General features: G+C 44.6%; 1 protein-coding gene across 1 annotated transcript in view; it reads right to left on the minus strand.

Annotated features, from left to right (window-relative positions):
• LOC310789758 (guanine nucleotide exchange factor VAV3-like) overlaps positions 1-16,418 on the minus strand; it is a gene marked incomplete at its 5' end in the record, with an annotated part of 210,799 nt that overhangs the window by 69,265 nt on the left and 125,116 nt on the right. The window contains one exon of the mRNA XM_083651434.1: positions 15,258-15,390. Within this exon, the coding sequence (XP_083507560.1) occupies positions 15,258-15,390 (133 nt within the window). The remainder of the gene's footprint in view (positions 1-15,257; positions 15,391-16,418) is intronic.

The raw sequence follows: 16,418 nt of genomic DNA on the forward strand, positions 1-16,418 counted from the left end.
TAAATCAAAGCACCTATTTAAATAAAATCATTTCCTAATCAAACCGTGTGTTTTTATGCAAATAACCACTATAGATGACAATAACAAAGGAAATGATAACATTTTGAATTTTGGATTGTTTACACTGACTTCAAGACGGTTGAAATTATTTTTCGGGATGGTTCCGGGGCGGCAATGTCATTCTGCTGCTGCTGTTGTTTTGGTGAAAGTAATCCAAAAGTAGTGTAATAAGTAACAAGTTACTCTACACAGACAGTAATATTGTAAAGTAACTTATTACTTTCAAATTGAAGTGACTAGTAATATGTAGTATATTACATTTTGAAAGTAACTTGCCCAACACTGATTATAATGCATATGTTAAAAAAATGCCATATGTGCAGATAACACCTGTGACAACACTTGGGCTAGGCTACTGTACTTACTGTAATAATAATAATATACAGTGACAGTCAATGTGTACAGCAGAAAACTTTCCAAAACACCAGACGCACGATAATGATCGTATTTGTACGATAATTTACCACCAAAACCAATAGCATTTTGACCCACTGGTAAGATAATTCGACACTGCCCAGAATGCATTTCGGCATTGACGGGAGAAGAAGAAAACTCCACTCCATTTCCCCCCCAAAGGCAACTGTTTACTTTCTGTTTAGTTTGGGCTCTATGGTTAATATGGCACTTCATAGTTTCAGTAGTCAAAAGCCACTTCTAAACATGAAGTCTGGATCATGTCAGGCTAGCCAGAGCAGGATATTTTCCGGTTTTACCTTTCTAGACATGAGGAGTCTGTGTTTAGAAACAGCTGGAAATGGTCAGTATTCTCTCTGCCAGTGGGCGGGGGTGCGGTAGCATGTATCGATAACAAGAAATGTGATATGGAAACAGCTTTAGCGAATCTGTAACCAAACTCCATTCAAAAACATGCCGTTTTAACGGAGGGTCCATTCCGACCATTCAGGCACTAACGAGGGGTGGCAATGTGCCAAAAATGAGCGCTTCGCCTTTGTTACATAAAGCTGCCCAGTCAAAATAGTGGTCGCACCATCGTCAATTTTACAAGTGGCATATGTCATATCTGACTAGTTTTAAATGTATTTCTCCCCACAAAAGTTAGGCTAGGCCTATACTGTATATGTCTCTGATATAGGCTGTCAGTCAGTCAGCTCCTCTCCTCTCCGCAGCTGTGGATGCTCACAGTCACACAACACTGCCTGCCTCAAATGGCTGCCTCACACAATAGACTTGGCTGCATCCAACTCGAGAAAACTTCTCAGAAGAGACTAACGTTAGCGACAAATCTGGAGACTTTTTCTGACATGGGAATGATGGGATTATTACCAGCAAGCAGCAGTAAAAGCAGGCAATGACAATAGCTGGGTAAGTCCTGCTAGCATCGATGCTAAGTTAGCAAAGTAGCCTACAGCAAGAGCGCAGCTGAAGCTAATTACGGTAATATGGACGTTAACATCCATATTATGCGCGATGACATCATGTATTGGCGATGTCAAAGGGTGGCGATTGACGATCTGACTGAGGTCAAGATCGCGCTACTCTAGTAGGCTATATCATCTCCATTTTTAAACTGGCAGATGGGGGACAAAGAAACGATTCAACTTTTAGTTGTTTACTCACCTAATTTGGCTCTCTTCCAAATAATCCAGCCACGTAACTAACGCTACGTCCATTCATGAAAATAATGATGGGACATTAATGGTTTGTAAAGTGCCACCACGCGCCCACTCACACATAACAGCTAGATCAGTGGTTCCCAACCGGTGGTACGCGTACCGTAGGTGGTACTTGCGACCCCTGCTGGTGGTACTTGGAAGGCTCTGTGAAAAAAAAAAAAAAAAAAAAAAAATTTTTTTTTTTTTTTTTTTTTTTAGTTTTTGTGCAAAATCCATGGTGGTCATTAGTAGTAGTTTTCAAACATGTGAAAGTGAAATAATAATAATAATTATTAATATTATTGGCAGTGTTTCTCAAGGTAGGTGGTACTTGCGCCCCCCCTGCTGGTGGTACTTGATCCCTGGAATCCCAATGTTTAAATTATGAAGTGGATCAAAACGGGAGGGAATCGTAAAAGAGCTGTAGTAGAGGAGAGCAGCAACGATGAAGCACAAGGAGGTGAAGACAGCAGTCAACCCAGCACAAGTGCAGCTGCTGCAGGTTGCACATAGGCTGCAGGTTGGAATAAATTTGCCTCCTGCGTGAACTGTGCATAGCTGAATACAGGCCCGTAGCTACCATTGAGGACACCGAGGTCATGACCTCGGTATTTTCCACACCAATTTTTTTTTTTTTTTTTTTTTTTTTAAATAGACCTGGTCCCCAGATCTATTAATCTGTCATTGATGTTTTAATGCGACAGTTGATCGGAAATGCAACAATTTGCTTCCTCTCTGTGTGCTATAGAAGAGAGATAACTCACAACATTCAGATTTTGCATTGAGGCTAGATTGGGGCTAGACTTTGGGGACAGTTCTATTGAAGTGAATGGGTAAGTAACTCCCCTGTAAGTGATGTTTGTGTAGATGGGCCATTGTATTTAATTGAGCAGTATTCTGCCATGTGACCTGTATGCAGAATATAAATTATATCATATGGGGAGACATTTATTTTTTGTATCATTTTAAAGCAACAGCACAGTAAAGAGGATATTAATATAACATGATGTATGTAGTTCTTTATAGATCTAGCCTCTTCATTTTGCTCTCAAAGTGCACCAGATTGAAGCATTTTACTTTAAAATGGACAAAATTTTCTATCCGGGGGTGCACAGCCCCCCCTGGTCCCCCCACGCCGCGCTAAAATGACCTCGGTATTCCTCAAACTCTGGCTACGGGCCTGGCTGAATAGACTGTATTTTAACGTCGGTCATATGGTGGTACTTGGAGAGCCAACTACTTTCTCAGGTGGTACTTGGTGTAAAAAGGTTGGGAACCACTGAGCTAGATGATCAGGATCATGAGCTGCCAGAGTTAAACAACAGTCACTTTTCCTATAATGCGGATCGTATACTTGGGGTTGAGATGGATATGATACGGACTCGCGGGAGTGCGCGTAAGCCGGCTAATTGTTGTTTAACATGCAGGCCAACCGGCTAGGAGCTGGTTATAATCCTGATCCCACTGCATGTTAAGAAGTGGCTAAAGGTAACTAAGTAGTAAAAACTAGTTGACCCCCAATATGCAATCGGTTTTTCAAAAACTCATGAGCTCATGAGAAGAGGATGTTTAGCTCCAGAGGGTATGCAGTACCGCAGCGAGCGGCCTCTCGACGGACAGACAGAACGGGGGGCGGGACAGACGGTCACAGTGGGAGGGGCTTGGCGCGTTAGTAAAACAACTTGGCTGTGTTTAGACAACTAAAACTGCTTGGTTTAGGTGAGGCAACTAAAACAACTTGGGAGGTGAACAGGTTCTCACGCGCTGAGGAACTTGGTCATTACCAGTCCACCGATCCCTTCACCCTTCGTGTCAGCGAGCTATTTCAATATCTGACCGATCGTTACGTTAAAGACAGCCAGAGGTCGCCGCTACTTCCTGGTTAGAGCCCCCGTTCTGGCACGCTGCATCCGCATAATATTCGCATTCGTGAACGACCTTGAACATCGACCAATGTTGTTGTTTTCCTTGTGAGGGCGGCTGGATCAATTCTAGCATGAATATGCAATCAAACAAACTGCATCATATCCATCATCCAATATCGGCACCATATATCAGTCTAAGCTGGCTAATGATGCTCATTATGACCCACATCATTGTGTCCTGCACGCCCGCAGTGTGATGTATCACTCCTATTACTCACTGCTGGGTGCTCACTCCTCTGTGTGTGTGTGTGTGTGCGTGCGTGCGTGCGTGTGTGTGTTTGTGTGTTTGTGTGTGTGTGTGTGTGTGTGTGTGTGTGCGCGCGTGCGTGTGTTTGTGTGTGTGTGTGCGTGCGTGCGTGTGCGTGCGTGTGCGTGTGTGTGTGTGTGTGTGCGTCTGTGTGTGTGTGTGTGTGTGTGTGTGTGTGTGTGTGTGTGTAATCAGCCCCAAAGCGGGGTTTAATGATAACACCATCTGGGAGAAGGAAGACTGTTCAAGTCTGCCACCGTTTCAATGTAATGTTGGTAAATGAACAAGACAATATAAAATGTGTGCTGGAACCACTTTGCGCCAAATTAACTGAGAGCCAAATAGCCCAAAATATTTGTATATACAGTATTTTTTGAATGAACACGTTTTGGATTGTGTTGTGTTGTGAGCTGGAAAAAAACTCATGGATGGATGGAGGCTAGTTACAGAACAGTGTTTCCCACAAGTCCCCTTCACTCTAACTCACTCCAAATACAAGCAACCTCTGCAGCACCTTTCAACAAACCACCTCAAAGCTCATTGCATTGAACTGATACATTGTTGTAGCTCTTGTTACACTGAAGTAGCGTGTTGTTAATTGAACTGATACATTGTTGTAGCTCTTGTTACACTGAAGTAGCGTGTTGTTAATTGAACTGATACATTGTTGTAGCTCTTGTTACACTGAAGTAGCGTGTTGTTAATTGAACTGATACATTGTTGTAGCTCTTGTTACACTGAAGTAGCGTGTTGTTAATTGAACTGATACATTGTTGTAGCTCTTGTTACACTGAAGTAGCGTGTTGTTAATTGGCTTGTCAGGAGTGCAGCGTGGTTTGTGCAGTTTTGCTGAGTCGGCCATAACGAGGCAATAATGGAGTCAGCGGTGCAAGACTTGCCTCCATTCTAGCTGATTGGTTGTTATGATATGCTTTTTTCTTCTGTTTTTAAGCACTTTGTAACTTCTATTACTTCTATTACTGTAGGAGGCAGGCAGGTCTGCTGCCGGTCCCTCTTCTATTTGCCAATATGGTTTTCTTCTTCTCTTGAGGAAATCTAACATCCTGCATGAAGCACTGTAGGTCCCCGTCCCACTGACTTCCTCAACATGAATTGGGGGCCAATTAGACTCAGTTCTCAGTCTCTTTCCACATCGCTCAACTAGAGACTGAGAACTTTCTGCCAGCTTTCACTGTTCAAACTGGGTGGAAATGATTTGAGAATTTAAAAAATGAAAAAGTAGAGCGAGCGCATGCCTCTGCCAACAAGTGAGCAGCCGACGTCCATGTCTGTCATCCATGTCAGACTTTGACGTTTGAGCCAAATGTGACGAAATTCCGTAAAGACGTTACTGAGATATTCCGTAACGAGCTTGTAAATGGCGTTCATGACCTTCACAGTGACCTTGACCTTTGACCACCAAAATACAATCACTTCATCCTTGAGTCCAAGTGGATGTTTGAGCCAAATGCGACAAAATTCAGTCAAGGCTTTCCTGAGATATCGCGTTAACGAGCTTGAAAATGGCGTTCGTGAGGTCACAGTGACCTTGAACTTTAACCTTTGACCACCAAAATCGAATCACTTCATCCTTGAGTCCAAGTGGACGTTTGAGCGAAATGTGCCGAAATTCCATCAAGGCGTTTCTGTGATATCGCATTAACGAGCTAGAAAATGACGTTTGTGAGGTCACAGTGACCTTGAACTTTGACCTTTGACCACTAAAATGTAATCAGTTCATCCTTGGGTCCAAGTGGACATTTGAGGCAAATTTTACGAAATTCCGTCAAGGCGTTCCTGAGATATCCCTGGAGAGTGATCATCAGACCTACCTGCTATGAAGAAGGAATGTTTCATAGCACTGTAACTTTCCCAACAGGATGGAAGGCTGTGGAAACAGTCCCCCTCTTCCAGCATCACCTGACTGCCTTATCAATAGGGTCATAAATACTCTACTTCCAGACCCTGACACGAAGGGGACTCCTCTCTCTCTCGGAGCAAAGAGTACGGATGCAACCTGCCATCCCTCCAGGACCTGCATGCAGCCAGGACACTGAAGCGGTCTCGCAAGATCATGGCTGACCCCTCCCACCCTGGCCACAAACTATTTAAGACACTCCCCCATGGCAAGAGACTGAGGTCTGCCAAGACCAGAACCACCCGCCACAAGACCAGCTTCTTCCCAACCGCCATCAGCCTCACCAACAAGGCCCGGGAACCCCTTCCGCCAAGGACCTCACCGACAACCCCCCCCCCCCCCACACACACACACACACACACACACACAAACTCACTACCTCCTCCTAAACTCAACTGAACCCCCCCCCCATAAAACTGTAACTCATATCTAATTTAATGCCTGTTTAACTGGGACTGTAAATTCATGTAAATTCCCTGCACATTTAATGCCTATTTAACTTAGCCTGTATATTTAATGTACATTCAATGTAAACTCTTATTTAACTCCGACTGTAAATTCATGTAAATCCACTGCCTATTTAACGTCTATTTAACTCAGTCTGTAAATCTCATGTAAATCCAACGTAAATTCATATTTATCATCCACAGAACACTTCACCACTCATGCACATATTGTATATATTTACTCGATTTGATTGCACTTGCAACTCTACACTCTACAACTTTTAGTTATCTTCCTACTTCTTATCTCTGTATATTGATGTGACCGCTACGCTGCATACAGACACTAAGACAAATTCCTCGTATGTAACTTGCATACTGTGGCAATAAAAGTGATTCTGATTCTGATTCTGATTAAAAACATCCTTCTAAAATGCTCTTCTCCCCTTTGAGGAACAAACAAATTGTCAGGTAACAAATTCCAGGCTCCAGGAACTAATTTATTAACTTCCATTAGTGGATCCAGGTCACGACTGAACCCTGGCCTATAACAAACTCAATTTCCCTACAGGACACCACCTACAGGACACCACCTACAGGACACCACCTACACCTACAGGACACCACCTACACCTACAGGACACACCCGGCCAGTTCAGTTTTGTCTAGATAGCGGCACCATTCCAGCACAGTGGCACAAAAGTGTTATTCTCCCCATTCCGAAATCTTCAAAAAATGATCCCAAGCTGCCTCTTAGCTATAGGTGTATAAGCTAGCTGTGTGTATAAGTCTCCTTAGCTATAGGTGTATAAGTCTCCTTAGCTATAGGTGTATAAGTCTCCTTAGCTATAGGTGTATAAGTCTCCTTAGCTATAGGTGTATAAGTCTCCTTAGCTATAGGTGTATAAGTCTCCTTAGCTGTGTGTATAAGTCTCCTTAGCTATAGGTGTATAAGTCTCCTTAGCTATAGGTGTATAAGTCTCCTTAGCTGTGTGTATAAGTCTCCTTAGCTATAGGTGTATAAGTCTCCTTAGCTATAGGTGTATAAGTCTCCTTAGCTGTGTGTATAAGTCTCCTTAGCTATAGGTGTATAAGTCTCCTTAGCTATAGGTGTATAAGTCTCCTTAGCTGTGTGTATAAGTCTCCTTAGCTATAGGTGTATAAGTCTCCTTAGCTATAGGTGTATAAGTCTCCTTAGCTGTGTGTATAAGTCTCCTTAGCTATAGGTGTATAAGTCTCCTTAGCTATAGGTGTATAAGTCTCCTTAGCTGTGTGTATAAGTCTCCTTAGCTATAGGTGTATAAGTCTCCTTAGCTATAGGTGTATAAGTCTCCTTAGCTGTGTGTATAAGTCTCCTTAGCTATAGGTGTATAAGTCTCCTTAGCTATAGGTGTATAAGTCTCCTTAGCTGTGTGTATAAGTCTCCTTAGCTATAGGTGTATAAGTCTCCTTAGCTATAGGTGTATAAGTCTCCTTAGCTGTGCGTATAAGTCTCCTTAGCTATAGGTGTATAAGTCTCCTTAGCTATAGGTGTATAAGTCTCCTTAGCTATAGGTGTATAAGTCTCCTTAGCTATAGGTGTATAAGTCTCCTTAGCTATAGGTGTATAAGTCTCCTTAGCTGTGTGTATAAGTCTCCTTAGCTATAGGTGTATAAGTCTCCTTAGCTATAGGTGTATAAGTCTCCTTAGCTGTGTGTATAAGTCTCCTTAGCTATAGGTGTATAAGTCTCCTTAGCTATAGGTGTATAAGTCTCCTTAGCTGTGTGTATAAGTCTCCTTAGCTATAGGTGTATAAGTCTCCTTAGCTATAGGTGTATAAGTCTCCTTAGCTGTGTGTATAAGTCTCCTTAGCTATAGGTGTATAAGTCTCCTTAGCTATAGGTGTATAAGTCTCCTTAGCTGTGTGTATAAGTCTCCTTAGCTATAGGTGTATAAGTCTCCTTAGCTATAGGTGTATAAGTCTCCTTAGCTGTGTGTATAAGTCTCCTTAGCTATAGGTGTATAAGTCTCCTTAGCTATAGGTGTATAAGTCTCCTTAGCTGTGTGTATAAGTCTCCTTAGCTATAGGTGTATAAGTCTCCTTAGCTATAGGTGTATAAGTCTCCTTAGCTGTGTGTATAAGTCTCCTTAGCTATAGGTGTATAAGTCTCCTTAGCTATAGGTGTATAAGTCTCCTTAGCTGTGCGTATAAGTCTCCTTAGCTATAGGTGTATAAGTCTCCTTAGCTATAGGTGTATAAGTCTCCTTAGCTATAGGTGTATAAGTCTCCTTAGCTATAGGTGTATAAGTCTCCTTAGCTATAGGTGTATAAGTCTCCTTAGCTGTGTGTATAAGTCTCCTTAGCTATAGGTGTATAAGTCTCCTTAGCTATAGGTGTATAAGTCTCCTTAGCTGTGTGTATAAGTCTCCTTAGCTATAGGTGTATAAGTCTTCTTAGCTATAGGTGTATAAGTCTCCTTAGCTGTGTGTATAAATCGTACACCTCATTGTTGAACTGTAGACTTACTGACCATCTTGAGAGGACAGGTGCGCTTGTGGAGGAGCTAAATTTAGAAAAGGTAGATGCTGCATTGACCATATTTATGCAGTCACCTCTATTGTACGTGCAAGAATTATGGAGAAAATGTCTACTTTTGTTTGTTTCATTGATTTCCAGAAGGGGTTTCATTGGATAAATAGGGACCTTCTTCAATATAGGTTGTTAGACACGGGGGTCAATGGAAAATTCTATAATGCCATTATATAATGCCAAGTCTCTTTATCAAGCACCTGTTGCTCGTGTCCAGGTTAATGAATATTCTATCTACTGGATGGTTCCAGTCCTCGGCACAGCAGCTCTCAGTTTCGCCCGAGTTTTATTTGAGTCCACTCTAAATCCTCCCATCTTTTATTCTGTCTCTCTCTCCCTCTCTCTCTCTCGCTCTCTCTCTCTCTCTCTGTCTCTCTCTCTCTCTCTTCTCTCTCTCTGTCTCTCTCTCTCTCTCTCTCTCTTCTCTCTCTCTGTCTCTCTCTCTCTCTCTCTCTTCTCTATCTCTGTCTCTCTCTCTCTCTCTCTGTCTCTCTGTCCTTCACGTATCTCGAGAACCGTTGGTCGGAGCGACTTGAAACTCGGGGAGTGCGTTTAGCGTGGGTGGACTGAGTGCAGAGCAGTGTTTTTGTACAGTTTGAACAATATGAATAATTATTATTAATACATTTGTCTTAAATTTTGCTCTGCCCGCCTGAACATAAAACGAACGCTCCTCTCAGTCTGACAGTCTCGCGTTGAGGCTAAGTAACGTTAGGTAGAGCAGCTGGGTCATCTCTGCAACCAGACAATGTTCTAAAAGCGTAATGTTATCAATATTTGCCATTGGCTGAAATTACATTTCCACGTGTCTTTCTATCAGCGTCATTCCAGTTGCGTGGTCACACTGTTCAGTCACAGTAATGTTACGTTTGCGCTACTAAGCTGCCGTTATCTCGATTTAAACACATCTCCCATCCGCTTTCCCTTCACGCCTGCAGACAGCTAAGGGTTTTATTGCTTTTATTACTAACCTACAGCCGTGTATAACGCTATAATATATATATATATATATATATATATATATATATATATATATATATATATATATATATATATATATAAAGTAGCAGATAATTAGCCACATTTCATTTGGTTCTACGGTCTGGCCCCAAAGCCAGTGGGGGAGTTTAGCAGAAGCGGAAGAGCGGAAGAGCCAATCAGCGACTGCGCTGTGATTGACAGCGCAAGTTGCCCAATCAGGAACGCCACTAGCACTGCACTAACAAAACAATAATGGCCGCCTCCTTGCCTGATCGTCTCGAGGAGTCATGTCAGCGTTTGTCTAGTTTAAACAGCCATAAAGTGCAGTTATTGCAGAAATAGACTCAATAACAACAATTAAACAAGTACAGGAGTATCGCCGCAACCGCAGTTTCTCTGCGGAAATGATGTTTTTGCCATTCCCCTGAGTGGATTTGGGTTTGACTGGGTCCGACGCTGATTGGCTGAAGGAGTTGTCTGTCAAGGCAACTACGCCCGCCCATGCTCCCGCCCCTGCTAAGGACTGGGTGAAGAGTTGGGGCCAGTCCGTCATGCAGAACCAAATGAAATGTGAGTTCACGTGACGGGCTGGTTTACCAGGCTAGCAGAGAATAGTAGGACAACATGTATTTGTAAGCTGAATAAGCAGCATTAATATTCACGTGTCATCAAGTCTGTCATGAATAAAATCAAGGGGAAATAATCAGTAGAGCTCAGTGATCTTATTTAAGTAACTTTCATAAGAGATTTTTACGTGCCTGTAATGGTATAATGAGTAAAATCAATAATTAAACTAGAACGACCACAACGCGGACTTATGCCTCCGCCATTAGTTCATTCTGGAGTCCAAATCGCCATTTGAGGCAAATTGGAAGAGATTCGGTCAAGGCGCTCCTGTGATGTTGCGTTACAGAGCTTGGAAATTGGGTGTGTGAGAGGTCACAGTGACCTTGAACTTTGACCACCAAAATGTAATCAGTTCATCCTTGAGTCCAAGTCGATGTTTGAGACAAGTTTGATTAAATTCCGTCAAGGCATTCCTGAGATATCACGTTAACAAGCTTGAAAATGGCGTTCGAGAGCTCACCTTGACCTTTGACCTTTGACCACCAAAATCTAATCAGATCATCCTTGAGTCCAAGGCGATGTTTGAGGCAAATTTGATGAAATTCCGTCAAGGCATTCCTGAGATATCGTGTTAACAAGCTGGAAAATGGCGTTTGAGAGGTCACAGTGACCTTGACCTTTGACCAGCAAAATCTAATCAGGTCATCCTTGAGTCCAAGTCGATGTTTGAGACAAGTTTGATAAAATTCCGTCAAGGCATTCCTGAGATATCACGTTAACAAGCTTGAAAATGGCGTTTGAAAGGTCACAGTGACCTTGACCTTTGACTTTTGACCACCAAAATCTAATCGGTTCATCCTTGAGTCTAAGTAGATGTTTGAGGCAAATTTGATGAAATTCCGTCAAGGTATTCATGAGATATCGCGTTAACAAGCTGGAAAATGGCGTTTGAGAGGTCACAGTGACCTTGACCTTTGACTTTTGACCACCAAAATCTAATCAGTTCATCCTTGAGTCCAAGTCGATGTTTGAGACAAGTTTGATTAAATTCCGTCAAGGCATTCCTGAGATATCGCGTTAACAAGCTTGAAAATGGCGTTCGAGAGGTCACAGTGACCTTGACCTTTGACCTTTGACCGGCAAAATCTAATCAGATCATCCTTGAGTCTAAGTCGATGTTTGAGGCAAATTTGATGAAATTCCGTCCAGGCGTTCCTCAGATATCGCGTTAACAAGCTTGAAAATGGCGTTCGAGAGGTCACAGTGACCTTGACCTTTGACCTCGGACCACCAAAATCTAATCAGATCATCCTTGGGCCTAAGTGAATGTTTAAGGCAAATCTGATGAAATTCCATCAAGGCGTTCCTCAGATATCGCGTTAACAAGCTTGAAAATGGCGTTCGAGAGGTCACAGTGACCTTGACCTTTGACCTTGGACCACCAAAATCTAATCAGATCATCCTTGGGCCTAAGTGAATGTTTAAGGCGAATCTGATGAAATTCCATCAAGGCGTTCCTCAGATATGGCGTTAACAAACATCCGTACGGACGGACGGACGGCCGTACGTACGGACGGACAACCCGGATCCATAATGCCTTCGGCCTGGCTTCGCCGGCGGAGGCATAAAAACACAGTCACACATGCAGAAATCCTCTAGGGCTGCGCCACTTCTGGGAACCCCCATCCTGTAGGGTTCCCAGAGGAAAACTATTGTTTAGAAGTAAAAACTATTTTAGCAATTTAGAAACAACCGTCTAAAGTTCAAAAGTTTGAAAATTCACTTCTTCTTTTCGTTTCTTCGAAGCATGATGGTTATATGACAGTTTCCAATTTCTTTACACAGCTTTTTGCCTTTTTATTGAACTCTGCGCGGTCTTTTGAGCTGCTGGGGTTGGGTAGTAGAGTAGAGGGTTGGGTAGTAGAGTAGAGGGTTGGGTAGTAGAGTAGATGGTTGGGTAGTAGAGTAGAGGGTTGGGTAGTAGAGTAGAGGGTTGGGTAGTAGAGTAGAGGGTTGGGTAGTAGAGTAGAGGGTTGGGTAGTAGAGTAGATGGTTGGGTAGTAGAGTAGAGGGTTGGGTAGTAGAGTAGAGGGTTGGGTAGTAGAGTAGATGGTTGGGTAGTAGAGTAGAGGGTTGGGTAGTAGAGTAGAGGGTTGGGTAGTAGAGTAGAGGGTTGGGTAGTAGAGTAGAGGGTTGGGTAGTAGAGTAGAGGGTTGGGTAGTAGAGTAGAGGGTTGGGTAGTAGAGTAGATGGTTGGGTAGTAGAGTAGAGGGTTGGGTAGTAGAGTAGAGGGTTGGGTAGTAGAGTAGATGGTTGGGTAGTAGAGTAGATGGTTGGGTAGTAGAGTAGAGGGTTGGGTAGTAGAGTAGATGGTTGGGTAGTAGAGTAGAGGGTTGGGTAGTAGAGTAGAGGGTTGGGTAGTAGAGTAGATGGTTGGGTAGTAGAGTAGATGGTTGGGTAGTAGAGTAGAGGGTTGGGTAGTAGAGTAGAGGGTTGGGTAGTAGAGTAGATGGTTGGGTAGTAGAGTAGATGGTTGGGTAGTAGAGTAGATGGTTGGGTAGTAGAGTAGAGGGTTGGGTAGTAGAGTAGATGGTTGGGTAGTAGAGTAGAGGGTTGGGTAGTAGAGTAGAGGGTTGGGTAGTAGAGTAGAGGGTTGGGTAGTAGAGTAGATGGTTGGGTAGTAGAGTAGAGGGTTGGGTAGTAGAGTAGAGGGTTGGGTAGTAGAGTAGATGGTTGGGTAGTAGAGTAGAGGGTTGGGTAGTAGAGTAGAGGGTTGGGTAGTAGAGTAGAGGGTTGGGTAGTAGAGTAGAGGGTTGGGTAGTAGAGAGTGAAAATTCACAATAACTGCACTTCTGGCTGTGTAAACTCTCGTTACTGCTCAAGCCGCAGAGCCATGAGAGCAGCCATTATTGCTTTGCCAGCGGCGTTCCTTGTAACAGAGCATTCATCTCAGAGCTTCCATCTTGTCAGATCAGATGAAAGCTCTGTTACAACCACATTTCCTCTGCATTCTTAACCTGGAAAAATAGGATTTGCAGTTTTGTGCAAAATGCGAGCCATAGCAAGACTGGCAGATAGAATAAAGTTACCTGGTTTGTCCACCCTTTGATTTCGGCTTCATATAATTGTGGCTAATGTTGGAGCACGTCTGAGTTAATACGATGTCCCAGTGGCCTCGGCTAATGAGTCAGAGGGCCAACGAGTCAGAGGGCCAACGAGTCAGAGGGCTAACGAGTCAGAGGGCTAACGAGTCAGAGGGTCAACGAGTCAGAGGGCAAATGAGTCAGAGGGCCAACGAGTCAGAGGGCAAATGAGTCAGAGGGCCAACGAGTCAGAGGGCAAATGAGTCAGAGGGCAAATGAGTCAGAGGGCAAACGAGTCAGAGGGCAAATGAGTCAGAGGGCAAATGAGTCAGAGGGCAAACGAGTCAGAGGGCAAATGAGTCAGAGGGCAAATGAGTCAGAGGGCAAACGAGTCAGAGGGCAAACGAGTCAGAGGGCAAACGAGTCAGAGGGCAAACGAGTCAGAGGGCAAACGAGTCAGAGCGTAAACGAGTCAGAGGGCAAATGAGTCAGAGGGCCAACGAGTCAGAGGGCAAATGAGTCAGAGGGCAAATGAGTCAGAGGGCAAACGAGTCAGAGGGCAAATGAGTCAGAGGGCAAATGAGTCAGAGGGCAAATGAGTCAGAGGGCAAACGAGTCAGAGGGCAAACGAGTCAGAGCGTAAACGAGTCAGAGGGCAAATGAGTCAGAGGGCCAACGAGTCAGAGGGCCAACGAGTCAGAGGGCAAATGAGTCAGAGGGCCAACGAGCCAGAGGGCAAATGAGTCAGAGGGCAAATGAGTCAGAGGGCCAACGAGCCAGAGGGCAAATGAGTCAGAGGGCCAACGAGCCAGAGGGCAAATGAGTCAGAGGGCAAATGAGTCAGAGGGCAAACGAGTCAGAGGGCCAACGAGTCAGAGGGCCAACGAGTCAGAGGGCCAACGAGTCAGAGGGCCAACGAGTCAGAGGGCAAATGAGTCAGAGGGCCAACGAGTCAGAGGGCAAATGAGTCAGAGGGCCAACGAGTCAGAGGGCAAATGAGTCAGAGGGCCAACGAGTCAGAGGGCCAACGAGTCAGAGGGCAAATGAGTCAGAGGGCCAACGAGTCAGAGGGCAAATGAGTCAGAGGGCAAACGAGTCAGAGGGCAAACGAGTCAGAGGGCAAATGAGTCAGAGGGCAAACGAGCCAGAGGGCAAATGAGTCAGAGGGCAAATGAGTCAGAGGGCAAACGAGTCAGAGGGCAAATGAGTCAGAGGGCAAACGAGCCAGAGGGCAAATGAGTCAGAGGGCAAATGAGTCAGAGGGCAAACGAGTCAGAGGGCAAATGAGTCAGAGGGCCAACGAGCCAGAGGGCAAATGAGTCAGAGGGCAAATGAGTCAGAGGGCAAACGAGTCAGAGGGCCAACGAGTCAGAGCGTAAACGAGTCAGAGGGCAAATGCCTGGCTTAATTGAATGTATTTGGTAATTTGGCTGGTGTTGATTGCAGATTATGTGGCTCTTAGCTAGTCAAGCTGTTAAAATGTGTCGGGCTGCTAAATCGACTGGAAGAGGAAAGAGTCAACAGTCACCAATATCAATGGGGTCACATAATTACATAAGCCAGGTTTGTGTGTGTGGGTGTGTGTGTGTGTTTGTGTGTGTGTGTGTGTGTGTGTGTGTGTGTGTGCAGAAGGTTTGTGTGTGTGTGCAGAAGGTTTGTGTGTGTGTGTGTGTGTGTGTGTGTGTGTGTGTGTGTGTGTGTGTGTGTGTGTGTGTGTGTGTGTGTGTGTGTGTGTGTGTGTGTGTGTGTGCAGAAGGTTTGCGTGTGTGTGTGTGTGTGTGTGTGTGTGTGTGTGTGTGTGTGTGTGTGTGTGTGTGTGTGTGTGTGTGTGTGTGTGTGTGTGTGCAAACCTTGCGGATCTCCTTGTCGGACGTGGGGTTGTTGGTGATCTTGAAGAGGTGCAGGTCGATCATCTCTTTCATCTCGTAGTTGTCTCCTCGCCGCTTACAGATGATCACCGCCGCGTCAAACAGGAAGATGTGCCTGTGTGTCAGTGAGCAGAACCAAGCAAACATGATGTGCCTGTGTGTCAGTGAGCAGAACCAAGCAAACATGATGTGCCTGTGTGTCAGTGAGCAGAACCACGCAAACATGATGTGCCTGTGTGTCAGTGAGCAGAACCAAGCAAACATGATGTGCCTGTGTGTCAGTGAGCAGAACCAAGCAAACATGATGTGCCTGTGTGTCAGTGAGCAGAACCACGCAAACATGATGTGCCTGTGTGTCAGTGAGCAGAACCAAGCAAACATGATGTGCCTGTGTGTCAGTGAGCAGAACCAAGCAAACATGATGTGCCTGTGTGTCAGTGAGCAGAACCAAGCAAACATGATGTGCCTGTGGGTCAGTGAGCAGAACCAAGCAAACATGATGTGCCTGTGTGTCAGTGAGCAGAACCACGCAAACATGATGTGCCTGTGTGTCAGTGAGCAGAACCAAGCAAACATGATGTGCCTGTGTGTCAGTGAGCAGAACCAAGCAAACATGATGTGCCTGTGTGTCAGTGAGCAGAACCAAGCAAACATGATGTGCCTGTGGGTCAGTGAGCAGAACCAAGCAAACATGATGTGCCTGTGGGTCAGTGAGCAGAACCAAGCAAACATGATGTGCCTGTGGGTCAGTGAGCAGAACCAAGCAAACATGATGTGCCTGTGGGTCAGTGAGCAGAACCAAGCAAACATGATGTGCCTGTGGGTCAGTGAGCAGAACCAAGCAAACATGATGTGCCTGTGTGTCAGTGAGCAGAACCACGCAAACATGATGTGCCTGTGTGTCAGTGAGCAGAACCAAGCAAACATGATGTGCCTGTGTGTCAGTGAGCAGAACCAAGCAAACATGATGTGCCTGTGTGTCAGTGAGCAGAACCAAGCAAACATGATGCAAGCAACTGTGATTGTTTGAGGTGCATCATCTAACTTAAAGCCCCAACACGTAGAAAGCTGCTGAGCAGCAGCAACAGCGCCCTCTGCTGCCACAAGAGGACAGTAATACATGCTACATACTTTCCTGTTTGT

Source organism: Poromitra crassiceps (genome assembly GCF_964638095.1).
Source record: "Poromitra crassiceps genome assembly, chromosome: 2".
Lineage (NCBI taxonomy): Eukaryota > Metazoa > Chordata > Actinopteri > Beryciformes > Melamphaidae > Poromitra > Poromitra crassiceps.